Genomic DNA, 27,347 nt, shown 5'->3' on the forward strand with positions numbered 1-27,347 from the left:
GCAGGTGTCTCTCTGTCTCTGTCTCTCCCTTTCCTCTCAATTTCTCTCTGTGTCGGTGGTTAAGTGTTCACATTACAGAGAGTCAGGCTGTAGCGCAGTGGTTAAACACAGGTGGTGTAAAGCGCAAGGACCAGAGTAAGGATCCCGGTTCGAGCCCCCGGCTCCCCACCTTCAAGGGGAGTCGCTTCCCAGGCAGTGAAGCAGGTCTGCAGGTGTCTGTCTTTCTCTCCCCCTCTCTGTCTTCCCCTCCTCTCTCCAATTCTCTCTGTCCTATCCAACAATGACAACAACAATAATAATAACCACAACAATAGAACAACAAGGGCAACAAAAGGGAATAAATAAATAAATAAAATTTAAAAAAAAAAAAAAGTGTTCACATTACAGTGCTCAAGGACTGGGGTTCAAGCCCCTGGTCCCCACCTGCAGGCAGAAAACTTCACGAGTGGTGAAGCAGGGCTGCAGGGGTCTCTCTGTCTCGTTCCCTCTCTGTATCTTCCTCCCCTGTCTCTATCCAATAACAAATAAAAAGAAAAAATAGGGAATCAGGTGGTAGTGCAGCGGGTTAAGCACACGTGGTGCAAAGCGCAAGGACCAGCATAAGGATCCCAGTTCGAGCCCCCGGCTCCCCACCTGCAGTGGAGTCGCTTCACAGGCGGTGAAGCAGGTCTGCAGGTGTCTATCTTTCTCTTCCCTCTGTCTTCCCCTCCTCTCTCCATTTCTCTCTATCCTATCCAACAACGATGACGTCAAGAACAACAATAATAACTATAACAACAAGACAACAAGGGCAACAAAAGGGAAAATAAATATTTAAATAAATAAGAAACACACACCTGTCACATTTTTTGTTTGTTTTTCCCTTTTTGTGTGTGTGTGTGTATCACGTTTAATTACTCGACACTGCCCATGCTGTAGAGGTGAGTGAATGTTTTTCTTGAAGCCACCCCCCCCCACCCTTCCTCCCTGGGGACAATCCAGGCGCCAGGAACTGTGAGGGTCCCACTGCAGACAATTTCTCTCCTGCAGAAAGGGAGGCTCAAAGGACTTTCTGATGATGGCACCCAGGTCCCCGGGGTACCCAGCAAGCTCCAGGCAAAGCGACCCTCATCTCAGTCTCAGGAGAGAAGTGTCGACTCAAAACTATCCAGCCAACCCCTGCCGTGGTTGAATCCAGAGTCTGTCTGCAATGAAAAGCTGCCATGCTCACAGGGGCTTTGTTCCTATTCATTTAAATATATTTATTTAGTGAGAGAAAGGAGAGAGACGAGCTTCCCTCTGGCACATACCATGCTGGGGATTGAACTCAGGACCTCCTATCTGAAAGTCCAGCACTTTATCTGCTGTGTCACCTTCTGGGTTGCTGTTTATGAGATTCTGAGTAAACCCTGACACACACACACACACACACACACACACACACACACACACACACACACCCATTCCACACACGGTGAGTTGGCTGGAAGAACTCGGGGACCCCGACGTCGGAGCATTTTGGGAAGTGAATGTCGAATCCAGGCATGGTGAGACTAAGCATTGTATTGTCTGCCTCCACCAGAGCCCTGCTCAGCTCTGGCTGATGGATGGTGGTGCTGGAGACTGAACCTGGGACTTCAGAGCCTCAGGCAGGAGAGACTTTTTCTTAGGAACCTATTAATTATTTATTTAATGAGAGATATAAGTGATAGGTGGATGGATAGATAGAAAGGAAAGGGAAGGAGAGGGAGAGACCAGAGCCCTGCTTAGCTCTGGCTGATGGTGGTGCTGGGGATTGAACCTGGGACCTCAGAGCCTCAGGTAGGAGAGTCTGTTGCAGAACCATTACTATTATTGTTGTTGTTGTTGTTGTTATTATTATTATTTCCCCAGAGCTCTGCTCAGCACTGGCTGATGGTGGTGCTGGGGATTGAACCTGGAACCTCAGAGCCTCAGGCAGGAGAATCTGTTTGCAGAATCATTATGCTATCTCCCCACTCCTCCATCTCTTTCTCTTCTCTCTCTCCTTCCCTCTAGAGTTCTCCCTCTGTCAAAGAAATAAATGAAACATTGAAAAAAAAAGACATTGACTTATCAGTGTATGTGTTGTGTGGGCGTCAGAGAGAAAGAAGCAGCGCATCACTCGGGCACATGTGCTGTCAGGAATCGAACTTGGGACCTCACACTTGAGAGTCCAAAGCTTTATCCACTGTACCACCTCCCAGGCTGCTGTGCCCTGCGCTTTTAATAAGCTCTCTTCCCCAAGTTGTCTGTTAGAAAAGCACATCTAGTGGTCAGGCAGTGGCGCACCTGGTTGAGCGCACACGTCACAGTGCACAAGGACCCAGGTTCAAGCCCCCGGTCCCCACCTGCAGGGGGAAAAGCTTCCAGAGTGGTGAAGCAGGGCTGCAGGGGTCTCTCTGTCTCTCTCCCTCTCTCTCTTTCCCCCTCCCCTCTAAATTTCTCTCTGTCTCTACCCAATAATAAATAAATAAAGTAAAATAAAAGAGAATGAAAGAAAGGAGAGAAAGAAGGAAGGAATAGAGAAAAAGCAGTAAAGTGCTCATGTTACAGCGCATGGCCCAAGTTCAAGCCCCGGCTCCTCACCTTTAGGGGGGAAGCTTTACAAAAGGTGAAGCAGGTCTGCAGGTGTCTGTCTTTCTCTCCCCCTCTCTGTCTTCCCCTCCTCTCTCCATGTCTCTCTGTCCTATCCAACAACAACGGCAGCAATAACTACAACAACAATAAGAAACAAGGGCAACAAAAAAGTATTACCATTTTGGAGTAGGGGAGACAGCATAATGGTTCTGCAAACAAACTCTCTTGTCTCAGGTTGTAAGGTCCCAGGCTTGATCGCCAGTACCACCATCAGCAAGAGCTGAGCAGGGCTCTGGTAAATAAATTTTTAAGAATTATTTTCATTTTTGGTAAGGGGTGAAACAGAGAGAGAGAGAGGGCGAGAGAGAGAGAGGTCCGAGAGATGGTGCAGTGGATAAAGCAATGGATTCTCAAGCATGAGGTCCTGGGTTTGATTCCTGGAAGCATACGGACCAGAGTGATGTCTGGTTCTCTCTCTCCTCCTATCTTTTTCATGAATAAATAAAATCTTTAAAAGAGAGAGAGAGAGAGAGAGAGAGAGAGAGAGAGAGAGAACATGGCACAAAGCGCAAGGACCAGCGGAAGGATCACTGGTTCGAGCCCCCAGCTCCCCACCTGGAGAGGAGTCGCTTCCCAGGCGGTGAAGCAGGTCTGCAGGTGTCTGTCTTTCTCTCCCCATCTCTGTTCCCCCCTCTCTCCATTTCTCTCTGTCCTATCCAACAATGACAACATCAGTAGCAACAACAATAATAACTACAACAACAATAAAAAAACAAGGGCAACAAAAGGGAAAATAAATAAATAAGTATAATAAATAAATATAATATAATAAATATATATATTTTAAAAAGTGAGAGAGTAGAGGAGAGAGAGACATCAGCAGCCCTGCTCCATAGTTCGTGAAATTTCCCCCGTGCAGGTGGGGACAGAAGATTTGAACCTGGGTCCTTGCGTACAGTAACACAGGCCTCTACCGGCTGCCCCGCTGACCCGCCCCTTTTGTTCAAAGCCTGTGTTGTAAGATCCGTGCTCTGAGCCTTGTCTTTCTCAACTCAGATTTTAATAAGGGAAGTTTCTGCTTTTCTAGGCATGAAACCAAGGTCTGAGCCCAGTTCCTACTGCATGGAGGAACCTCTGGTGCTATGATATCTCTCTCTATCTCTTTCTCTCTGTGCGTATTTATTTATTTCTTTATTTAACCAGAGCCCTGTTCAGCTCTGGCTGATGGTGGTGCTGCAGATTGAACCTGGGACCTCAGAGCCTCAGGCGGGAGAGTCATTTTGCAGAACCACTGTGCTGTCTCTCTGGGCCTGTCTTTTTCTTGTTGGTTTGTAAGAGCTCTTTACATATGTGGTTTTTTTTGGTGTGTGTTTTTTTTTTTAACCAGAGCCCTGTTCAGCTCTGGCTGATGGTGGTGCTGGGGGTTGAACCTGGGTCCTGGAGTGTGAAATTAGATAAGTCATTTTGAATCATCATTATTCTGTCTCCTCAGCCCTTCTTTGACTTTTTCTAGTTTGAAAAAAAAATAAATAAAGTCAACCTGGAGTAGTAATCCTGATCAGGAGGGAATAATAATAATAACAGCAGTAACAACCAGCTCTGGTCCAGGGAGTGTGGAAGAGATAAAGCCCTGGATTCTCAAGCATGAGGTCCTGAGTTCAATCTCCAGAATCTTATGTGTCAAAGGGAAGCTCTGCTTCTTTGTTCATAAATAAATTTATCTTTTTAAAAACAAAGGAGATAGCAGGCTGGAGAGACAGCATAGCAGTTCTGCAAAAGACTCTCCTGCCTGAGATTCTGAGGTCCCAGGTTCAATCCCCAGCACCACCATCAGCCAGAGCTGAGCAGGATTCTGGTTTCAATGTCTCTCCTTCTCCTCTCTCTCCCTGTCATTACAATAAATAAAATATTTTTTAATATTTATTTATTTACTCCCTTTTGTTGCCCTTGTTTTTTATTGTTGTAGCTATTATTGTTGTTGATATTGATGTCGACATTGTTGGATAGGACAGAGAGAAATGGAAAGAGGAGGGGAAGACAGAGGGAAGAGAAAGACAGACACCTGCAGACCTGCTTCACCGCCTGTGAAGCGACTCCCCTGCAGGTGGGGAGCTGGGGGCTCGAACTGGGATCCTTACGCCGGTCCTTGCGCTTTGCGCCAGTATGCGCTTAACCCGCTGCGCTACCGCCCGACTCCCAAATAAAATATTTAAAAAAAATATATGTTAATGTGGGAGTCGGGCGGTAGCGCAGCAAGTTAAGCGCACGTGGCTCAAAGCACAAGGACCAGTGTAAGGATCCCAGTTCGAGCCCCCGGCTCCCCACCTGCAGGGGAGTCGCTTCACAGGTAGTGAAGCAGGTCTGCAGGTGCCTGTCTTTCTCTCCCCCCCTCTGTCTTCTCCTCCTCTCTCCATTTCTCTCTGTCCTATCCAAGAATGATTATATCAACAACAACAATAATAAAAAACAAGGGCAACAAAAGGGAAAATAAATATAAAAATATGTTAATGTGGGAGAGGGAGAAAATATATATATTAATGAAGGGAGTTGGGCGATAGCACAGCTGGTTAAGTGCAGGTGGTGCAAAGTGCAAGGACCGGCATAAGGATCCTGGTTCGAGCCCCCAGCCCGGCTCCCCACCTGCAGGGGAGTCGCTTCACCGCCGGTGAAGCAGGTCTGCAGGTGTCTGTCTTTCTCTCCCCCTCTCTGACTTCTCCTTTCTCCATTTCTCTCTGTCCTATCCAACGACGATGACAGCAACCACAATAACTACAACAACAAAACTACAAGGACAACAAAAAGGGAAAATAAATAATAATAATAATAATGTAAAATAAATAAAATCTAAAAAAAAAAGTCACGCATGGCTAGCTCAAGTTTGTTGGCCAGAGACTCGAACCACTGTCTGACATCACTAACACCAGGTGGGTTTCTTTGTTCTCCTAGTGATTGGAGCTGGGGGCCCCCTGGCCCTTCCCCAGACCACCGACCAGTGGGATGACCCCCGTCTGTCCTATTCCTGCTGGCGTGTCTTCCTAAGTGCCCTCTCCTCCGCCTGGGACATGCTGCCCGGGACATGGGCCCTGAGAATCAGTCTTCGACCTCCGACTTCACCCTGCTGGGTCTCTTCAGCCACACGGAGGCCCCTCAGTTCCTCTTCTCCTTGGTGGTGGCCACCTTTGTCCTGGGACTTCTGGGTAACGCTACCCTCCTCTTCCTCATCTACCAGGATCCCCGACTCCACACCCCAATGTACTTCCTGCTCAGCCAGCTCTCTCTGTTGGACGTGGGGTTCCCCTTGGTGACGGTCCCCAAGATGGCCTGGGATTTCCTGCGGGGGCAAGAGTCCATCCCCTTCTGGGGCTGCGGGGCCCAGATATTCTCCCTGACGCTCCTGGGAGTGGCCGAGGGCCTCCTGCTGGCCCTCATGTCCTACGACCGCTATGTGGCCATCTGTCTCCCTCTGCAGTACCCAGTGCTGATGAGACGTCAGGTGTGCCTGCGGATGGTGGGGTGCTCCTGGCTCGGGGGGCTCCTCAACGCCTGCATCCAGACTTCCGTCACCTTGCACTACCCCTACTGCGCCTCCCGCCTGGTGGACCACTTCTTCTGTGAGGTGCCCGCCCTGCTCAAGCTCTCCTGCCAGGACACGTCCCCTTACCAGCTGGCGCTGTCCACCAGCGGGGTGCTGATCTTGGTCCTGCCCTTGTCGCTGGTGGCCGCCTCCTACAGCCGGGTGCTGAGGGCGGTGGTGGCCATGCGCTCCCGGGAGGCCCGTCGGAAGGCCTTTGCCACCTGCTCCTCGCACCTGACCGTGGTGGGGTTCTTTTATGGGGCGGCCGTGTTCATCTACATGGTGCCCGGGGCATACCACAGCCCCCAGCAGGACAACGTGGTCTCTCTCTTCTACAGTCTGCTCACTCCCACGCTCAACCCCCTCATCTACAGTCTGAGGAATCGGGAGGTCAGGCTGGCCTTGGTCAAGGTGCTGGTGCGTGGAGCTGGGTTGGGGACCAAGTGACAAGGGCTCCCCAGTGACAGAGGCCCCCAGCACCCCAAAGCAGTTAAAATGGTGGTGCTGGGTGGGCTCCTGTGGATCTGTCACGGGGGAAGGGTGTGATGCATCAGGCTGAGCGCACATGTGAGTATGCCTGAGGACCGGGGTTCGAGTTTTCCCCTGCACCCCACCTGCAGTGTGCGTGTGGCTGGGGAAGCTCCCTGAGTGGTGGAGAAGGGCTGCAGGTGTCTATCTCTCCCCCCCTTTCAATTTTCATCTGTCCTACCAAAATAAACAAATAAACAGTTGTAATCCTGATGGCTTTTAGTGGTGTTTCCCCAACCCCCTCCTATTTTTTTTTCCCCAGAGTCCTGCTCCGATCTGGCAGATGGCGGTGCTGGGGATTGAACTTAAGGACACAGTGGTACATATCACGGTGGGAAAGACAGCACAGGGGTTCTGCAAAAGACTCTCCTGCCTGAGGCTCTGAGGCCCCAGGTTCAAATCCTAGCACCACCATCTGCCAGAGTGGAAAAATAAATACACGTTACACAGCACAAGGAACCAGGTTCAAGGCCCCGCTCCCCATCCGCAGGGGGACAGCTATGCAGGTATCTCTCTGTCTCTCTTCTTACCTCCTCCTCCCCTTTCAATTTCTGGCTGTCTCTATCCAATAAATAAAGATAATAAGAAATAGTAGTAATAAATAAAATATCTTTAATTCTTTTGAAATTTTATTTATTATTGCATAGAGACAGGGATAAATTGAGAGGGGAGGAGGAGGAGAGAGGGAGAGAGACACCGGCAGCCCTGTTTCACCACTCGTGAAACTACCCACTGCAGGTGGGTATTTTAATTTTTTAAAATATTTTATTTATTGTATTTATGAGAGAGATTCAGAGAGAGACATAGAGAGAGAGAAACACCAGAGCACTGCTCAACTCTGGTTTATGAATTTTTCAAGGTCCATCCAAGATCGGCTGAAAATGATGAAGTCACCATTTTTTACAGCTGAGTAGTATTCCATTGTGTATCTAGACCACAACTTGCTCAGCCACTCATCTGTTGTTGCTTCCAGGTTTTGGCTATTACAAATTGTGCTGCCAAGAACACATGTGTACACAGATCTTTTTGGATGGGTGTGTTGGGTTCCTTAGGATCTATCCCCAGGAGGGGAATTGCAGGGTCATAGGGTAGGTCCATTTCTAGCCTTCTGAGAGTTCTCCAGACTGTTGCTGTTACCTTTTCTGATGTCTGATATTCTCACAGGAGTGAAGTGATATCTCATTTTGTCTTGATTTACATTTCTCTGACAATCAGAGACTTGTAGTATTTTTTCATGTGTTTCTCGGCCTTTTGGATCTCTTCTGTGGTGAATATTCTGTCCATGTCCTCCCCCCATTTTTGGATGGGATTATTTGTTGTCTTGTTGTTGAGTTTGGCAAGCTCTTTAAATATGTTGGTTATTAAACTCTTGTCTGATGTATGGCATGTAAAGATTTTCTTCCATTCTGTGAGGGGTCTCTTGGTTTGGGTAGTGGTTTCTTTAGCTGTAAAGAAGCTTTTTAATTTGATGTAGTCCCATAGGTTTATACTTGCCTTAGTCTTCTTTGTAATTGGATTCGTTTCATTGAAAATGTCTTTAAAATGTATGCGGAAAAGAGTTCTGCCAATATTTTCCTTTAAGTATTTGATAGTTTGTGGTCTAACATCCAAGTCTTTGATCCACTTGGAATTTACTTTTGTATTTGGTGAAATACAGTGATTCAGTTTCATTCTTCTGCATGTTGAAACCCATTGTTTCCAACACCATTTGTTGAAGAGACTCTGCTTTCCCCATTTAATAGTCTGGGCCCCTTTGTCAAAGATTAGATGTCCATAGTTGTGGGGGATTAAACTTTCTTTTTTTAACCAGAGCATTGCTCAGCTCTAGTTTCTGGTGATGTGGGGGATTAAACCTGGGATCTAGAAGCCTCAGGCATGACAGTCTCTTTACAGAACCATTATGCTGTCCACCTCAGGAAATACCTATTTTAAAAAAAAAATTGCTCCCCCCCTTTTTTTTTTTTAAATTTTTTATTTAAGAAAGGATTAGTGAACAAAAGCATAAGGTAGGAGGGGTACAACTCCACACAATTCCCAACACCCAATCCCCATAACCCACCCCCTCCCCTGATAGCTTTCCCATTCTCTATCCCTCTGGGAGCATGGACCCAGGGTCGTTGAGGGATGCAGAAGGTAAAAGGTCTGGCTTCTGTAATTGCTTCCCCGCTGAATTTCATCTCAGGTAGTTCACTTTCTAACAAAGTCCCATAACCTAGATATACACCAGTTTCTGTGAGAGAGAGCTTATGTGCACACGTATCCATAAACTACTGCAAAATATATACCTGAAAGCAGGACTACACTAGAGTTTGCAGTGAGTACCTCCCTAACACTTCCTCTCCACTATTCCAAGCTTGGGCTCCCCCCTTTTTGTTGTCCTTGTTATTTTTATTATTATTGTTGTTGATGTCATCATTGTTAGAGAGGACAGAGAGAAATGGAGAGAGGAGGGGAAGACAGAGGGGGGGAGAGAAAGACAGACACCTGCAGACCTGCTTCACCGCCTGTGAAGCGACTTCCCTGCAGGTGGGGGAGCCAGGGGCTCAAACCGGGATCCTTTTGCTGGTCCTTGTGCTTTGCACCACCTGCGCTTAACCTGCTGCACTACCGCCCAAATCCCGCAAAATAATTTCATATTGAAGCTCTGAAGTCCCAAGTTCAATCCCCAGCACCACCATCAGCCAGAACTGAACAGGGCTCTGGGAGAAATAACAATAATAATAGGTGGCCTGGCAGTAGCATAGTGGGTTAAATGCAGGTGGCACAAAGCGCAAGGACCAGCAAAAGGATCCCGGTTCGAGCCCCTGGCTCCCCTCCTGCAGGGGAGTCGCTTCACACGCGGTGAAGCAGGCTTGCAGGTGTCTGTCTTTCTCTCTCTCTCTCTCTCTCTGTCTTCCCCACCCCTCTCAGTTTCTCTCTGTCCTATCCAACAACAACGACAACAATAATAGCAACAACAACACTGATAAACAACAAGGGAAAGAAATGGCCTCCAGGGGGTTGTATTGTTAAATGGGAAACTGGGGAATGTTATGCATGTACAAACTATGGTATTTACTGTTGAATGTAAAACATTAATTCCCCAATAAAGAAATAAATTAAAAGAGGAAGAGGAAGAAGAAGGAGAAGGAGAAGGAGAAGGAGAAGGAGAAGAAGAAGAAGAAGAAGAAGAAGAAGAAGAAGAAGAAGAAAGGAAAAATAAAGATAGTGGTTACTGGTTCACTTGAACTGTTCCCAATACAATAAATCTAAAAGGTATGGTGCTGTTAAAAAAAGAAAAAAGAAATGGCCTCCAGGAGCGGTGGATTTGTGGTGCAGGCACCAAGCCCCGGTGATAACCCTGGGGCCAATAATGTTAATATTAATATTAATATTAGAAAGACACCATAAAGACTGTACAAAAAGACTCTTCTGCCTGAGGCTTTGAGGTCCGAAGTTCAGTCCCCAGAACCACCATCAGCCAGAGTTGAGCAGGGCTCTGGTTCATTAATTATTTCATTAAATTTTTAGAACGAGCAAAAAAAAAATTGCAATGAGTTACCAATGGGTGAGCCTTCACCCCCCAGCCTCTTCCTTCAGAACTTAAAAATCTTCCTGAGCCAGGTGGTGACCCAGCTAGTTAAGTGCTCACAGTGCTAAGGACCGGGGTTCCAGCCCCCTGCAAGTCCCCACCTGCAGAGGGGAAAGTTTCACAAGGGATGAAGCAGGGCTGCAGGTGTCTCTGTCTCTCGCCCTCTCCATCTCTCCCCTATCACTTTCTCTCTGTCACCATCCAATAATAAGTAGAAATATTTTTATTGGGAGTCAAGCGGTAGCGCAGCGGGTTAGGCGCATGTGGCGCAAAGCACAAAGACCGGAGTAAGGATCCCGGTTCGAGCCCCTGGCTCCCCACCTGCAGGGGCGTCACTTCACAGGCGGTGAAGCAGGTCTGCAGGTGTCTGTCTTTCTCTCCCCCTCTCTGTCTCCCCCTCCTCTCTCCATTTCTCTCTGTCCTTTAAACAAAAAGAAATACTTTTATTATTTTTTATTATCTTTATTTATCGATAGAGACAGTCAGAAATCGAGAGGGTAGGGGCAGGTAGAGAGAGACAGAGACCCCTGCAGACCTGCTTCACCCGCTGGCAAAACTCCCCCCCTCCCCCGCCCCCGCCCGCAGGTGGGGCCGGGGGCCTTGAACCCGGGTCCTTGCTCACTGTAGCATGTGCACTCAACCAGCTGCGCCACCACCCGGCCCCCAGAAATATATTTTTTTATAATAAATAAATAACTTATTTAGGAAAAAGTCCAATCCGCTCCCGCCACCTCCAGCCTGCAGCACGACCACGCCCACCGCCCCGCCCACCTGGGGGCCACGCCCCCTGTGGCCCCGCCCCGTCGTGGCCCCGCCCCGAGCGGCCCCGCGCTCTCCCAGGGTGCAGTCTCGCCTCACCGACCACGCCCACCGCCCCCCCACCTGGCCACGCCCCCTGTGGCCCCGCCCCGTCGTGGCCCCGCCCCGAGCGGCCCCGCGCTCTCCCAGGGCGCAGTCTCGCCTCCCCGACCACGCCCACCCGCTGCGGCCGGAAGCGGAAGTGATGTCATCTCCCGGCGCCGGCACCTCTCGCCGCAGTTTGCTTGGGATCGTCGGGTTCTCGGCAACCTGGTTCCGTGGAGGAGAAGGAGGAGGAGGAGGAGGAGGGAAAGACGCTGAGCCCTCGGCGCGGCCGTGAGTCCCCGGAGGGCTGCCTGGAGGAGGTGGCGTGGGGGGCAGAGTAGGGGGGAAGCATCCCGAGGATCGGTTGTGCTGTGGGTGTGTTTGCGGAGCGTCTGAGTTTGTTTTCTTAACGTGTGTCGGAGGGTGGGGTCAGTCCTGACGGTGTTGATTGTGTTCCCGACCCTGCTCGGACCCGGGGCCGCGGAGCCTCGGGATGGAGTAGCAGTAGCCGAACCGTCGTGCTGCTTTCCTGCATCATAGCCATTGCTGTTATTATTGTTGTTATTATTATTATTATTGGCTTTGCAGGACCAAAGTGCGTCTTCTTCCATCATAGCCATTATTATTATTATTGGCTTTGCAGGACCAAAGTGCGTCTTCTTCCATCATAGCCATTATTATTATTATTATTATTATTATTATTGGCTTTGCAGGACCAAAGTGCGTCTTCTTCCATCATAGCCATTATTATTATCATTATTTTAGAATTTATTTATTCATGAGAAAGGAGGAGAGAAAGAACCAGCCATCACTCTGCTACATGTGCTGCCGGGGATCAAACTCACGACCTCACGGTTGAGAATCCAGTGCTTTATCCATTGCGCCACCTCCCAGACGACTTACCATTATTATTATTATTATTATTATTATTATTATTGGCTTTGCAGGACCAAAGTGCGCCTTCCTGCATCGTAGCCATTATTATTATTGTTATCATTGGCGTTTGCAGAACCGACATAATCTCCCTGCACATAGTATTATTATTACTATTAGCTTTTGCACAACCTATTATTCGTAGTATTGTTGTTGTTGTTGGCTTTTGCAGAACCAAAGTGCTGTCTTCCTGCATATTATTATTTTTATTTTTTTGAGAGAGATTCAGAAAGAGACAAGACACAGAGGAACAACAGAGCCCTGCTCAGCTCTGGCTTATGTTGGTGTGGGGGGTTGAACCTGGGACTTTGGAGCCTCAAGCATGAGTCTGTTTGCAGAACCATTATGCTGTCTCCCCCGCCCATCATTTTTCTTCTGTTGTTATTATTATTGGCTTTTGCAGGACCAAAGAACTCTTCCTGCATCATAACCATTATTATTATTATTGCTATTGTTATCATTGTTGTTTGCAGAACCGACACGGTCTCCCTGCATATATTATTATTATTATTATTAGCTTTTGCAGAACCAATGTGCTGTCTTCCAGCATCATGGCCATTACTATTATTAGTATTGTTATTATTTGCTTTTGCAGAACCGTTATGCTGTCTCCCTGCATCATAAGATTATTATGATTTATTAGTAGTATTATTATAGGCTTTTGCAGAATCACTGGGCTGTCTTCATATATCACAACCATTATTATCACTATCATTGGCTTTCAAAACCATCATGCTGTCTTCCAGTATTATAACCATTATTATTATTCTTACTATTACTAATAATATTAACTGTTGTCCCCAGAGCCCTGCTCAGTTCTGGGGGACAGTAGGGTTGAGGGTCGAACCCGGGACCTTGGGAGCCTCAGGCTAGAGAATATTTTGCAGAATCATCATGCTGCCTTCTTGCATCATAATCATTATTATTATTATTACTAGAGGATTTTGCAGGACCATTGAGCTGTCTCCCCAGCCCCCAAAATCAATTTAAAAAAAAATAATAAAAATTCTTTTTTTTCTTTTTTAAAGAATTTTGTTTTTCTTTTTTTTTAAAAAAATATATATATATTTACTTATGAGAAATATATATATTTGTCACTTGCGGCAGCGGCAGGACGCAGAAAAAGGAGGTTTGGAGCAGAAAGGGAACACAGTCCTTTATTTGCGCTGGCACCTCAGAGTTGGGTGAGAGCAGCAGTTTGGGCCACGTGGAGGTAGCAAAGATGGCCGCCTGGCCCAGCAACCCTCCCTCCATCTAATCCCCGAGGCCGGCAAGAGAGTGAAGGGCGTGGTGAGAATGGGAGGGAGGAGGAGTAACCAAAACACTCCAGCTGTGGCGGGGAATTGACAGTGCCCTGAGGGCACAGCATGGCGGAACAGGCTCTCGGAGAATGTCCCAACTCTCGTGGGAACTAGCAGTAGCCTCTCTAAGTAACCTGAGTCTGTTTATAGTCCAAAGTAAAAATAGTTAAAAAATCAAAATATATATATTTAAACTAAAATTGGTCTGAAGATCCTGCTGTAGAGACTGCAACAAGAGGTCACATTAGATGACCTTGAAACAAAATCATAAAGATATTTAAACCAATTATAATCATCGAGATATCAATTATAGTAAACCTCTAACTTGTTACAAGTTTTATTTTTTTTCACAAGTAAGTGATTACAACTATCAAGCCTTCATATAAAGAATCATCTGTTCTTATGGTAAGGTATCAAACTATAAAAAGTTCCTCCATATACAACTTACGTGAATTAACAACATCCACATATTCTTCTACACTTAACTGATGTATCTCGTCTTGCCACTGTAGGCCTGTCTTTGTCAGCCAACAATTTAAAGATATTTCCCTTTATAACATCACCCATGCCACGGACATCTCTTACTACCCCCAAAGACAAAGGGCTGTTGAGAAGGCCCGCCAAACGCCTAGGCTCAATTAAGTTAATAATAATAATAATAAATAAATAAATAAATAGGGAAGATACATCCCCCATTACTCAGTTGGCTAAGGCACCAAACCTCTTTTTCTATAAAAAATTCAAATCAGATCCCTTGCTAACCACGAGAAGCCTCCATGTTTGTGCCATTCTTTAAAAAAAAAAAAAAAAATGCCTGTGTGATATAGGTTTCTGTTCACCCCACACTCCTGATACTATGGTCAATTAGTTAAAACGAAAAGGGGGAGTTGTTGGAATGCTTCTGGTTCTGCTTCTGGGATCTCTTCCATTACATTGCTTGACGTTGTGGTGTTTTACACGGTCATTCTGTTACATTGGTTTGGTCTCACTCCCCCTGCCTTCGGGAGATTTGGTTTAGCCCTTGCTAGTTTCTCGCTTCTTCCTTCTCCTAGCCCCTTACCCTAGGTACTTCCTGAGTTCCTGCCGCTGCCTCCAGAGGAGAAAGATGCAGAACAGAACTTGTGGTGATTAGATTAGATTAGATTAGATTAGATTTTTGAACCCTTTGCTCGTGAATAAAGAAATTATTTTCTGCTTGTCTGTTCAGCCGTGTGTCCCTGGTCTCTGTCTCCTGCCTGCGAAGCTAGCCCGGCATACTGGCGCCCCGAACTCTGACAACATGTATTTACTTATGAGAAAGATAGGCAGAGAGAGAAAACACCAGACATCCTTTTTATCTATATCTATTGGATATTTATTTATTGGGCGGAGGCAACCCAAAAATCAAGAGGGGAGGGGGAGACACCTGCAGCCCAGCCTCGCTACTCACTAAGCTTTCCCCCAGCAGGTGCGGACCAGGGGCTCGAACCCAGATCCCTGTGCGTTGTAACATGTGCGCCACCACCCGGCCCACTTTCTGTTTTTATCCCGGCTCGAACCGGGATCCTTACGCTGGTCCTTGCACTTTGTGCCACCTGCGCTTAACCCGCTGTGCTACCACCCGACCCCCATCTGTTTATTTTTTGTTTCTTGCTCGGCTCACAGTGGACGTGACCTCGAGGGCTCTTATTTTCTTTCCCTGCAGGGTTGGACTCGCCAAGGGAGATACCAGCTTGGAAGCACCTGACTTGGGAACAGATCAGCTCCGCCAGCAGAGATGGTGGGTTCCTGGCTGTCTGGTTAGATGGCGTTAAGATTCCCCCGAGCTGCCCCTGGAGCTGTGTGCTGCCAGGTGGCTGAGTTTACCATCTTCCCTGCACGGGGAGGGGTTGCCTGTGGTTTATGAGGAACTTTAGGAAAAGTCAGACTTAGGCATGTGTCCTGGGGGGGGGGGGGGGGGAGATAGCATCATGGTTCTCCAAAGAGACCCTCCTGCCTGGAGCTCTGAGGTCCCAGGTTCAATCCCCAGCACCACCATCAGCCAGAGCTGAGCAGGGCTCTGGGGGGGGGGGGGAGAAATCCCACATATGTAAAGAGTGTTTACAAATCAATAAGAAAAATCAGATCCAGAATGATGGTTCTACAAAGAGACTCTCCTACCTGAAGCTCTGAGGTCCCAGGTTCAATCCCCAGCACTACCGTCAGCCAGAGCTGAGCAGGGCTCTGGTTGGACCCCCTCTTTCACCCCCTCCCCACCTTCTCTTCCTCTCTCCCTCCTCTATCTCTATCTCATTTAAATAATAAATATATTTGGAGAGTCTCTTTCCAGAACCGTTATACTGTCTCCACCCCACCATCAACACCACCACCACCACCCTGGGATTGAACTGGAGACTTCCTGTTTGAAATTCAGTGCTTTATCCACAGTGCCACCTCCTGGGTCACTATTTATTATCATTATTATTTTAATTAGACCAGAACACTTGCTCGGTTCTGCTTACTGTGGCATAGGCACGGAACCTGGGACATCAGAGCCTCGGGTTTAAAGGCTTTTGCAAAACCCTTCTGCTATTTCCCCATCCCCTTATGTTGTTGTTGTTGTTGTTGTTGTTGTTATTATATCTTCCTTCGTGGATGGGAACACCTGTGGTTCCAGGGCATGGTGGCCTTTGAGGACGTGGTTGTAAACTTCTCCCGAGAAGAATGGACCCTGCTGGACAGTGGTCAGAAGCGACTGTACAGAGACGTGATGGTGGAGACCTGCCGGAACCTGGCCTTCCTGGGTGAGCGGGGCCGGCCTGCCTCTCCGCTTACTCTTGGTTTCTCTCTTTATTATTACTTTTTAAAGTTTTTAAAAATTTTATTATTAGCTTTATTGGTTAGAGACAGCCAGAAATTGAGGGGGAGAGAGAGAGAGAGAGAGGACACACACTTACAGCCCTGCTTTACCACTCTGAAGCTTTTCCCCCTGCAGGTGGGGATTAGGGACTCGAACCTGGGTCCTTCTTGCACATTGTAACATGTGCGCTTAACCAGGTACGGCACCACCCAGTCCCTAGAATAAAATTTTTTAAAGGAGGGAAGGGGTGTCTCTGTCTCTTCCCGTCTCTCTCTCTCTTTTTTTTTTTTGACCAGCACACTGTTCAACTCTGCCTTACGGTGGTATAGGGGATTGAACCTGGGACTCCAGAGCCGCAGGCATTAGTTTCTTTTCTTTCTCTTCTTCTCCCTCACCTTCTCCTTCTCCTTGTTCCTCTTTCTCCTTTTTTTTTTTTTTTTTTACCACAGTACTGCTTACCTGTGGGAGACTGAACCAGGGACCTCAGAGCCTCAGGGTTGAGAATCTCTTTGCAGAACCATTAATTCTATCTCTCCCCACCGTATTTTTAAAATTTTTATTATTTATTTATTTTCCCTTTAGTTGCCCTGTTTTTTATTGTTGATGTTATTGATGTCGTCGTTCTTGGATAGGACAGAGAGAAATGGAGAGAGGAGGGGAAGACAGAGGGGGAGAGAAGACAGACACCTGCAGACTTGCTTCACCGCCTGTGAAGCGACTCCCCTGCAGGTGGGGAGCTGGGACTCGAACCGGGATCCTTAGGCCGGTCCTTGTGCTTCGGGCTACGTGCGTTTAACCTACTGTGCTACCGCTGACTCCCTAAAATGTTTTTTTTAGTGATCTTTATTTATTGGATAGAGACGACCAGAAATCAAGGATGGGGGAGAGATAGACACCTGCAGCCCTACTTCACCACCTGTGGACTTTCCCCTTGCAGGTGGGGACCGGGGGCTTGAACCTAGGTCCTTGTAGCGCTGTAATGTGTGTGCTCTTAACCAGGTGCGCCACCATAAACCTAGGCTGAGTTGTGAGATGATAAACACAATTCTGTCATTGATGTTGTTATTTCTGTTCTATTATCTTGCTAACAGGTAGTTACACTCACAATAAAACCAGTGGTTCCAGTCCTCCGTGGGATATTTTGAAGAATGCCGCCTCTAGTAAAAAAAACACACGAAAGGCCCCTGGAAAGGGTTCCTGTTCAGCTTCTGGGAAGCAATGTCCCTCTCAGACCAGTGGAGACGCACTGAGGTAAGCGCTATTTCTATGGAAGGAAGGGGGATGTTAGGAGTCCCAGACCCATCTATTTCCTCTGGTGGTGGAGCAGTGGATTGAACTTGGGACTTTGGAACCTCAGACATGAGGGTCTCTTTGCAGAACTAAATATTTATTAATCCATTTACTCCCTTTTGTTGCCTGTGTTGTTTTTATTGTTGTAGTTATTACTGTTGTCATTGATGTCGTTGTTGGACAGGACAGAGAGAAATGGAGAGAGGAGGGGAAGACAGAGGGGGAGAGAAAGACACCTGCAGACCTGCTTCACCGCCTGTGAAGCGACTCCCCTGCAGGTGGGGAGCCGGGGGCTCGAACCGGGATCCTTATGCTGGTCCTTGTGCTTTGCGCCACCTGCGCTTAACCCGCTGCGTTACCGCCCGCCTCCCAAAATAATCACTTCTAACTGCATTTGATTTTTTTTGTTATGAAAGTTTGTACTTAACCTCCATTATATTTTGGGGTTTGTTGTTGTTGTTGTTGTTGTTTTGGTTTTTTATTGCCACCAGGGTTGTCGCTGGTGCTCAGTGCCTCACTACAAATCCACCACTCTTGATAGCCTTTTTTTCCTTTTTTTCCCCCCTTACCACTTTTTATTAGGAGATAGCCAGTGGGAGAGATAGGCAGCTTGTGAAGTGCACCCCCTGCAGGTGGCGAGTGGGAGCTCACCCTGGGATCCCTGTGCTTGGTAATAGTTGAACTTAACCCCTGCACCGCCGCCACGCCCCCCCCCCCCCCCCCCCCGCCCCACAACAGAATGTTCACAAGACATTTTCGTCTTGAATGATTATTGATAATGAGTTTGAAAATTAAGTTGGCAAGTATCCAGAAATCTTTAACACGTGGGGAGCCGAGCAGTGGTACACCTGGTCGACCACACTCATGACAGTATGCAAGGACCTGGGTTCAATACCCAGGTCACCATCTGCAGAGGGAAGTTCACAACTGGTGAAGCAGGGCTACAGGTGTGTGTCTCTCTCCTCTGTCTCCCCCTTCTCAATGTCTGGCTATCTCTAGCCAAGAAGTAAATAAAGATAATTTTGAAAAGGGCAGGGATAGATAGCATAATGGTTATACAAACAGACTCTCATGCTGAGGCTCCAAAGTCCTAGGTTCATTCCCCTGCATCATCATAAGCCAAAGCTGATCTGTGTTCTGGTAAAAAAGAAAAATAATAGCGGTAGCACAGCGAGTTAAGCACACGTAGCGCAAAGCGCAAGGATTGGCCGGAGGATCCAGGTTTGAGCCCCCGGCTCCCCACCTACAGGGGAGTCGCTTCACAGGCATTGAAGCAGATCTGCAGGTGTCTGTCTTTCTTTCCCCCTCTCTGTCTTCCCTTCTCTCTCCATTTCTCTCTATCCTATCCAACAACAATAAAAAAAAAAAAAAAAACAACCAGGGCAACAAAAGGGAATAAATAAAATATTTAAAATATATATAAATAAAATTCACACAGAATGGAAGTATTGATTCACAGCCATCAAGAAATGACTGAAAGGGAAGTCCTTTAGAATTACTAATCCCGGGAGTCAGGCGGTAGCACAGCAGGTTAAGCGCATGTGGCGCAAAGCGCAAGGACCGGCATAAGGATCCCAGTTTGAGCCCCCAGCTCCCCACCTGCAGGGGAGTCGCTTCACAGGTGGTGAAGCAGGTCTGCAGGTGTCTGTCTTTCTCTCCCCCTCTCTGTCTTCCCCTCCTCTCTCCATTTCTCTCTGTCCTATCCAACAACAATGACCTCAATAACAACAACTACGACAGTAAAAAAAAAAAAATGAAAAAAATTACTAATCCCTAATAGCTCGCTGCTTATTTTTTTTTTTTTTATCAGCAGACAACCGGCGGCAACTCTCTTTGAACGGAATGAAGGAAGCAACCGTGGGGAAGCCCTGGCCCAGCACAGACGTCACACTGGCCGTAGGAGCGCCCCTGCTGGAGTGACCAGTAATGACCGCGTCAAGTGTGGGAAAATCTTCCTGCGTCCTCCTCTCCCGGAGAATCCGCCAAGCTCTCGAGGCGATCTCGCACCCGAGTGTGAGGGAACAGACACGGGAGAAGAAGGATCTGGGAAACCACAGGATGCCAAGCCATCATCTCTGAGAGGTACAGACAGTCACCAGGCCAAGAACCATGGTCCCTCGAGCAGCGTGGGCAGTGAGGACAGATGGAAAGTCTACCGGTGTGAAGTGTGCGACGAGACCTACCTGAGCAGCTCCTGCCTCTCCAAACACCGGAAAGCTCACGTCCTCGAAGGTCAGGCACACCAGAAATGCCAAGAGTGTCAGAGGATCTTCTTCTCGCCGTCCTTGTTCCAAGTCCACGTGCGAGTGCACCGCGGGGAGAAACCCTACCAGTGTGAGCGGTGTGGCCGAGCCTTCCGCTACCCGACGAAGCTTCGAGAACACTGGAAGACCCACACGGGGGAGAAGCCCCACAAGTGCGAGTGGTGCGGCAGGGCCTTCCGGCGAGGCTCGAAGCTCCGCGAGCACGTGAAGACCCACACCGGGGAGAGACCCTACCCGTGTGCCGAGTGTGGGAGAGCCTTCATCTCCGCCACGTACTACCGAGCCCACGTGAAGATCCACACCGGGGAGAGCCCCCACAAATGTCACCACTGCGGCAAACTCTTCGTGTCCCCCTCGGCCCTCCAAGAGCACGTGAGGATCCACACCGGGGAGAAGCCGTACGGCTGCCCGGAGTGTGGGAAAACCTTCCGGATCGTCTCCAGCCTGCGGCAACACGCCTTCACGCACAGCCAAGAGCAGCCGCACACCTGTCAGATCTGCGGGAAGACTTACAGGGACCGATCCAACTTCCGGGGCCACCTGAAGATGCACCAGGAAGACGGGCTCAGTGAGTGTAGAGAGTGTGGGAAGAGGTTCAATAACCTGCGGTATTTTCAGAGACACCTGAAAACCCACCAGCGGAAAGAAGCAGCGCCACTAAAGTGAAGAGGCGAGGCGGATGAGGCTGTGGTTCCCTCACTGGTCCGGGAAGACTGCTTGAGTGGGCACTCCGGTGGCAGCGGCCTGAGAAGCGTTGAACTCTCCATCAGGAAGTCCTGGGTTTGATCCCCAGCATTGCGCCAGCCAGAGTGTTACTCGGGTGCTAGCCTTACATTTTTTTATTTTTTATTCTTTTCCTATTTCTTTTCACCTCCAGGGCTATCGTTGGAGCTCGGTGCCTGCACTACAAATCCACTGCTCCTGGTGGCCTTTTTTTTTTCGTTTTGTTCCCGGTTTCTAGGATAGGACAGAGAAATGGAGAGAGAAAGGAGGGACACCTGCAGACCTGCTTCAAGACTTGTGTAGCGACCCCCTCGCTGCAGGTGTGGAGCCGGGGGGCTTGAACCCGGATCCTTGTGCAGCTCCTTTTGCTCTTTCTACTGTTTCAACTCTGTGTGCTTGACCTGGGGTGGGTGCTACCACCCTGTCCCCCCCTCCCTCCCTCCCTCACTTCTGTCATTAATCTGTCAAAACAACAGCAACAACACACGACAGTGAAGAAAGACTTAGTACGGGTGCACTAGGCGGTGGCGCACCTGATTAAGCGCTCAGATTATACTGTGCAAGGACCCGGGTTCAAGCCCCCGGACCCCACCTGCAGGGGGAAAGCTTCACGAGTGGTGAAGCAGGCCTGAAGGTGTCTGACTCTCTCTCTCTCTCTCTCTCTCTCCTGTTCCAAGTTTCTGTCTCTGTGTAGTAATAACTAAACCAAGAAAATAAACCAGAGCACTGCTCAGGCAAAAAAATGTTGGGAGTTGGGCGGTAGCGCGGCAGGTTAAGCGCATGTGGCGCAAAGCGCAAGGACCGGCATAAGGATCCTGGTTTGAGCCCCCGGCTTCCCCCTTGCAGGGGAGTCGCTTCCCAGGCGGTGAAGCAGGTCTGCAGGTGTCTGTCTTTCTCTCCCGCTCTCAGTCTTCCCCTCCTCTCTCCATTTCTCTCTGTCCTATCCAACAATGATGACATCAGTAACAACAACAATAAAACAACAAGGGCAACAAAAGGGAATAAATACTTTTAAAAAAAGTTTTCAATTGAATAGACACATTAAAGAAAATTCTCCCGAGTATCTATTTGTGTTCCTGATAGTAACAATTAAGAAATATCCCTCTGGAGAGTCGGGCGGTAGCGCAGCAGGTTAAGTGTACGTGGCACAAAGCGCAAGGACCAGCAGAAGGATCCTGGTTCGACCTCCCGGCTCCCCACCTGCAGGGGAGTCGCTTCACAGGCAGTGAAGCAGGTCTGCAGGTGTCTGTCTTTCTCTCCCCTCTCTGTCTTCCCCTCCTCTCTCCATTTCTCTCTGTCCTATCCAACAACGACATCAGTAATAACTACAACAATAAAACAGGAAAGGCAGCAAAAGAGAATAAAAAGAAATATCCCTCTGCCCAAGAGTTTCTAAGTTCAACAAATAAATATCCAAGTGGGGTGGCAGGGTGGTTGGAGGCAAATGGCATCATGGTTCTGCAAAGAGACTTATGACTGAGGCTCCAAAGTCCTAGGTTCAAACCCCACACACACACACACACACACCACCATCAGCCAGAGCTCAGCTCTGGTTAAAAGAATAAATGTCCAAGTACTTAAAAGTCTTGCTCAAACCTTTTTTTTTTTTTTATCTTTATTTATTTATTGGATAGAGACAGCCAGAAATTAAAAGGGAAGTGAGTGATAGGAAGAGAGAGAGACACCTGCAGCCCTGCTTTACCAACTGGGACAGCTTGCCCCTTGCAGGTGGGGACCAGGCTCAAAACTCTTTCATTCACACCAGTACCAAATTATATATATATATACTTTTAAAAAAATAATTTGTATTTATTATTGGGTAGAGACAAATTGAGAGTGGAGGGGGAGACAGACACCTGCAGCCCTGTGTCACCACTTGTGAAACTTTCCCTCTGCAGTTGGGGACCAGGGTCCTTGTGCACTGTAATGTGAGCGCTTCACCAGGTCGGGGGTTAGGGAGAAACTCCAGCCATGAGGCTTCCTTCATTGTGGTGGTGGTAGTGGGGGAGGGGGTGTACGAATATCCAGGAAGCACTATATTCAACTAACCCATTTTATCCATAGTCCATCTTTAGCACAACTACAGGGTCAGGAGATGGTGAGACTGGTAAGACCACGCAAGTCACCCTGAACAAGGACCAGGTTCAAGCCCCCGGTCCCCACCTGCAGGGGGGAAAAGCTTCAAAGTGGTGAAGCTGGGCTGCAGGGATCTCTGCTCTCCCATCTTTCTGTCTCTATTCAATAAGAACTTTAAAAAAATTACATATATATTTCTTTAATATTTTTTCCTTCTTGTTGCCCTTGTTTTTATTGTTGTAGTTATTATTGTTGTTGTTGGATAGGACGGAGAGAAATGGAGAGACGAGGGCAAGAATATATTTTTTAGGTTTGAACTATTTATTTTTTCTTCTAGAGCACTGCTCATTTAATTTCTAATGGTGTGGAGAACTGGCCCTGTGACTTTTGGAACCTTTTGCACCAAAGTCTCTTTGGATCATCATGATGCTATTTCCCTGGCTCATAAGTAATTGACTGAAACTCACATGGCTGGGGACATCGGATAGTGGCTATGCAAAGATAATAATAATAAATTGAAAGCCTAGGGCATCGAAGGTCCCAGCTACAATCCCCATCTCCACCAGATGCCAGAGCTGAGCGGGGCAGTGGGAAGCAAAAGGGGGCGGGTGGTCGAAGGGGAAAGTCTCCAGCATCGTGGTTCTGCAAGGAGACTCTCCTGTCGGAGGCTCCAAAGTCCCAGGTTCAATTCCCCAGCACCACCATCAGCCAGAGCTGAGCAGGGCTCTGGTAATAATAATAATAAATAAAAGGGTCCAAGTTCGTGGTGCCCACCTGCAGGAGGAAAGCTTCCCGAGTAGGGAAGCAGGGCTGCATGTGTCTCTCACCTTCCACAATAGTAAATAAAAGAGTTGGGCAGTAGCGCAGATGGCACAAAGCGCAAGGATCCCGGTTCCAGCCCCCAGCTCCCCACCTGCAGGGGAGTCGCTTCACAGGCAGTGAAGCAGGTCTGCAGGTGACTTTCTCTCCCCCCTCTGTCTTTCCCCTCCTCTCTCCATTTCTCTGTCTTATCTAACAATGACAAAACAAGGGAAAATAAAATTTTAAATCTCTTTTAATTTTTATTATCTTTATTAATTAGGTAGAGAAGTCAGAAATTAAGAGGGAGATACGGAGAGAAACAGACACCCGCAGCCCTGCTTCACCACTCGTGAAGCTTTCCCCCTGCAGGTGGGGACCAGGGGCTTGAACCCGGGTCCTTGCGCACTGTCATGTGTGCGCTTAACCAAGTGCGCCACCGCCTGGCTCAGAATTAAATATTTTAAAAATTAAAAAAGAAGGAAGAGACAGAATACTGGGTGGGCTTAGTCCCTGGAGGGAGAAAGAGCGACTTCCCAAGCACAGCTGGTCGCACTGGCCCCGCCCCCCGCCACTAGGCCCCGCCCACGGCCTCCCAGTCTCTAGGTCGCCCCGCCCACCGCCACTAGGCCCCGCCCACAGCTCAGGATGTCCGGACAGAGCGGAAGTGACGTCACCCCGCATTTCCCGCGGGATCGCCGAGCTCATGGCGGCTCCGAGCCGGGCGGAGGAGGAGACGCTGCGTCCTCGGCCCCGCCACCCCGCCCTCGGCGCGGCAGTGAGTCCCCGAGGGCTGCGTGGAGGAGGCGGCGTGGGTGGGGCGGGGAAGCATCCCGGGGATCGGTTGTGGTGTGGGCGTGTTTGGTTTCTCTCGGGGTGTCAGAGGGAGGGGTCATTCCTGATGGATTCCATAGCGTTCCCGACCCTGCTCGGACCCGGGGTCGCGGGGCCTGGGGCTGCAGAGGCTTTTGCGGAACCGTCGTGCTGTCTCCCTGCGTATTATTATTATTATTATTATCATTATTGTTGGCTTTTGGAGAACCAAAGTGCCATCTCCCTGCTTATTATTATTATTGTTACTGGTTTTTGGAGAACCAAAGTGCTGTCTCCCTGAATATTATTATTATTTTTTTAAGATTTTGTTTGTTTATGAGAAAGACAGGAGGAGAGAGAAAGAAGCAGACATCACTGGCACATGTGCTGCCGGGGATCGAACTCGGGACCTCAGGCTTGAGAGTCCAAAGCTTTATCACTGCGCCACCTCCCGGGCCACTGTTATTATTATTGGCTTTTAAGAACCAAAGTGCTGTCTTCCTGTATATTATTATTATTGTTATTGTTATTGCTATTAATAGAGGCTTTCACAGATCCAAAGTGCTGTCTTCCCACATTATAACCATTCTTCTTATTATTATTGTTGTTTTTGTTCTACCCAAAATCCTGCTCAGCTCTGGGTGTGGATAGGGCTGAGGGGGAAGGGTCGAACCCGGGACCTCGAGGAGAGACTCTCTGCAGAGCCATCTTGCTGTCCCCTCAGCCCCGTCCACGGTGATAATAATAATAATAGTGATAATAATAGTGAGTATTCTCCCCCAGGGGCCCTGCTCAGCTGCGTCGGAGGGTGGAGCTGGGGCTTGAACCTGGGCCGGAAATTGAGAGAGAAAAGGGGGAGACAGAGACACCTGCAGCCCTGCTCCACCACTCGGGGGGGCTCGAACCCAGGTCCTTGAGCACTGTGATGTGAGCAGGTGCGTCACTCCCTGCCTGCCCCCATCTTTACTTTTTTATTTTCCTTATTTTTTGTTAACCAGAACACTCCTCAGCTCTGGCTGATGGTGGTGCTGGGGATTGAACCCGGGACCTCAGAGCCTCAGGCAGGTGCTGTTTACTGAACTGTAATGCTCTCTCCCCTCTGCCCCCTTTTTGTTTTCTTTTTAATTTGTTTCCCCTTCTGTTGCCCTGATTGTTTTATGGTTGTGGTTATTATTGTTATTGTTGATGTTGTCGTTGTTGGACAGGACAGAGAGAAATGGAGAGAGGAGGGGAAGACAGAGAGGGGGAGAGAAAGACAGACACCTGCAGACCTGCTTCACCGCCTGGGAAGCGACCCCCCTGCAGGTGGGGAGCCGGGGGCTCGAACCGGGATCCTTATGCCGGTCCTTGCGCTTTGTGCCACCTGCGCTTAACCCGCTGGGCTCCATTTCTTTTTTTTCTCCAGGTCGTCTTCCCACTCAGCCCTTTCTGACTGGAGGAAAAGAGAAACGGAGAGGATGGGGACTGGTCGTCTGACAAAGGGTTCCCCGGTAAGAAATACACTTTTCTTACTTTTTTTTTTTTTTTTTTTTTTTGCCTTCAAGGTTATCGCTGGAGCTCGGTGCCTGGACTGTGAATCCACTGCTCCTAGAAACCAGATTTTCCCATTTTATTGGACAGAACAAGACAGAGAGAAACTGAGAGAGGAGAGAGACAGAGAGACACCTACAGACCTGCTACATTGCTTGCGAAGCTTTCCCCCTGCAGGTAGGGAGCCGGGGGTGCTCGAACCCGGGTCCTTGCGCATTGTACTGTGTGCGCTTAACCTGGTGCTCCACCCCTGGTCCCCTACACTTTTTCTTTCTCTCTTTTAAAATCATTTTATTTTATTTTTTTCCTTTTGTTGCCCATATTGTTTTATAGTTATAATTATTGTTTTTATTGCTGTCGTTGTTGTTGGGTAGGACAGAGAGAAGTTGAGAGAGGAGGGGAAGACAGAGAGGGGGAGAGAAAGACAGACACCTGCAGACCTGCTTCACCGCCTGTGAAGTGACTCCCCTGCAGGTGGGGAGCCGGGGGTTCGAACCGGGAACCTTCCGACGGTCCTTGCTTTTTTTGCCATGTGCACTTAACCCGCTGGGCTACCGCAGACTCCCTTTTTTTTTTTTTTTTTTTTTTAACATTTTACTTATTCATGAGAAAGCTAGGAGGAGGAGAAAGAACCAGACATCACTCTGGTACATGTGCTGCCAAGGATCAAACTCAGGATCTCATGCTTGAGAGTCCAGTGCTTTCTCCACTGCGCCACCTCCCAGTACACATGACCACTTTTTTTTTTAATTATCTTTATTTATTGGCTAGAGACAGCCAGAAATTGAGAGGGAAGGGGGTGATAGGGAGAGAGACAGAGAGACACCTGCAGCCCTGCTTCACCACTTGCAAAGGCTTTCCCCCCTGCAGGTGGGGACTGGGGGCTTGAACCTGGGTCCTTGCGCACAGTAACATGTGCGCTCAACCCGGTGCGCCACCACCGGGCCCATGATCACATTTCTGAGACCTTCCTGGACACCTGGGAGACACTTCCTGTCACCTTGACTCACGCCAGCCTGTATGTTTCATGGCTCAGGGCTTCGTGACCTTTCGGGACGTGGCCATGAGCTTCACCCAGGAGGAGTGGACATTGCTGGACCTCTCTCAGAAATCTCTCTACAGAGACGTGATGCTGGAGACCTACCAGAACCTGGCCACCGTGGGTAAGGCGGCCCCCACTCCCCTCAGCCTTTGTGGGAGACGCCTGACTTGATGACCTTAACTATTCTGTAAGACATCTCGTGGGAACAGTCTTTTATTTCATATTTCTTTTTTTAATTTTTTATTATTTTTATTTACTGGATAGAGACAGCCAGAAATCGAGAAGGAAGGGGGTGACAGAAAGGAAGAGAGACAGACAGACACCTGCAGCCCTGCTTCACCACTCGTGAAGTTTTCCCCCTGCAGGTGGGGACCGGGGGCTCAAACCCAGGTCCTTGAGAACTGTAACATGTGCACTCAACCAGGTGCACCACCACCCGGGCCCCTTTATTTATTTATTTATTCCCTTTTGTTGCCCTTGTTGTTTTATTGTTGTAGTTATTCTTGTTGTAATCACTGTTGGATAGGACAGAGAGAAATGGAGAGAGGAGGGGAAGACAGAGAGGGGGAGAGAAAGACAGACACCTGCAGACCTGCTTCACCGCCTGGGAAGCGACTTCCCTGCAGGTGGGGAGCCGGGGGCTCGAACCGACCGGGATCCTTACGC

At 48.5% G+C, this 27,347-nt stretch overlaps 2 protein-coding genes across 5 annotated transcripts; both read left to right on the top strand.

Moving 5' to 3' along the window:
• The first annotated feature begins 5,162 nt into the window (after nt 1-5,162).
• On the top strand, nt 5,163-6,598 carry LOC103126348 (olfactory receptor 2Z1). The gene has a single exon (XM_007537248.3). It carries the CDS (start codon nt 5,654-5,656, stop codon nt 6,596-6,598), a length of 945 nt encoding a protein of 314 aa, XP_007537310.3. The 5' UTR covers nt 5,163-5,653.
• A 4,673-nt stretch (nt 6,599-11,271) lies between these two features.
• LOC107523401 (zinc finger protein 77-like) lies at nt 11,272-21,140 on the top strand. 4 transcript variants are annotated; one of them, XM_060181550.1, is made up of 5 exons: nt 11,272-11,384; nt 15,012-15,086; nt 15,963-16,089; nt 17,237-17,396; nt 19,246-21,140. In XM_060181550.1, the coding sequence occupies exons 2-5, from the start codon at nt 15,084-15,086 to the stop codon at nt 20,363-20,365; spliced, it is 1,410 nt and encodes a 469-aa protein (XP_060037533.1). In that variant the 5' UTR covers nt 11,272-11,384; nt 15,012-15,083; the 3' UTR covers nt 20,366-21,140. The 4 variants fall into 4 exon arrangements, with proteins under 4 accessions (XP_060037533.1, XP_060037536.1, XP_060037534.1 ...); XM_060181551.1 differs by lacking the exon at nt 11,272-11,384 and adding an exon at nt 13,714-13,732; XM_060181552.1 differs by lacking the exon at nt 11,272-11,384 and adding an exon at nt 14,393-14,451.
• The last annotated feature ends 6,207 nt before the right edge of the window (nt 21,141-27,347 follow it).

This window comes from Erinaceus europaeus, chromosome 23 (genome assembly GCF_950295315.1).
Source record: "Erinaceus europaeus chromosome 23, mEriEur2.1, whole genome shotgun sequence".
Taxonomy (NCBI): Eukaryota; Metazoa; Chordata; class Mammalia; order Eulipotyphla; family Erinaceidae; genus Erinaceus; species Erinaceus europaeus.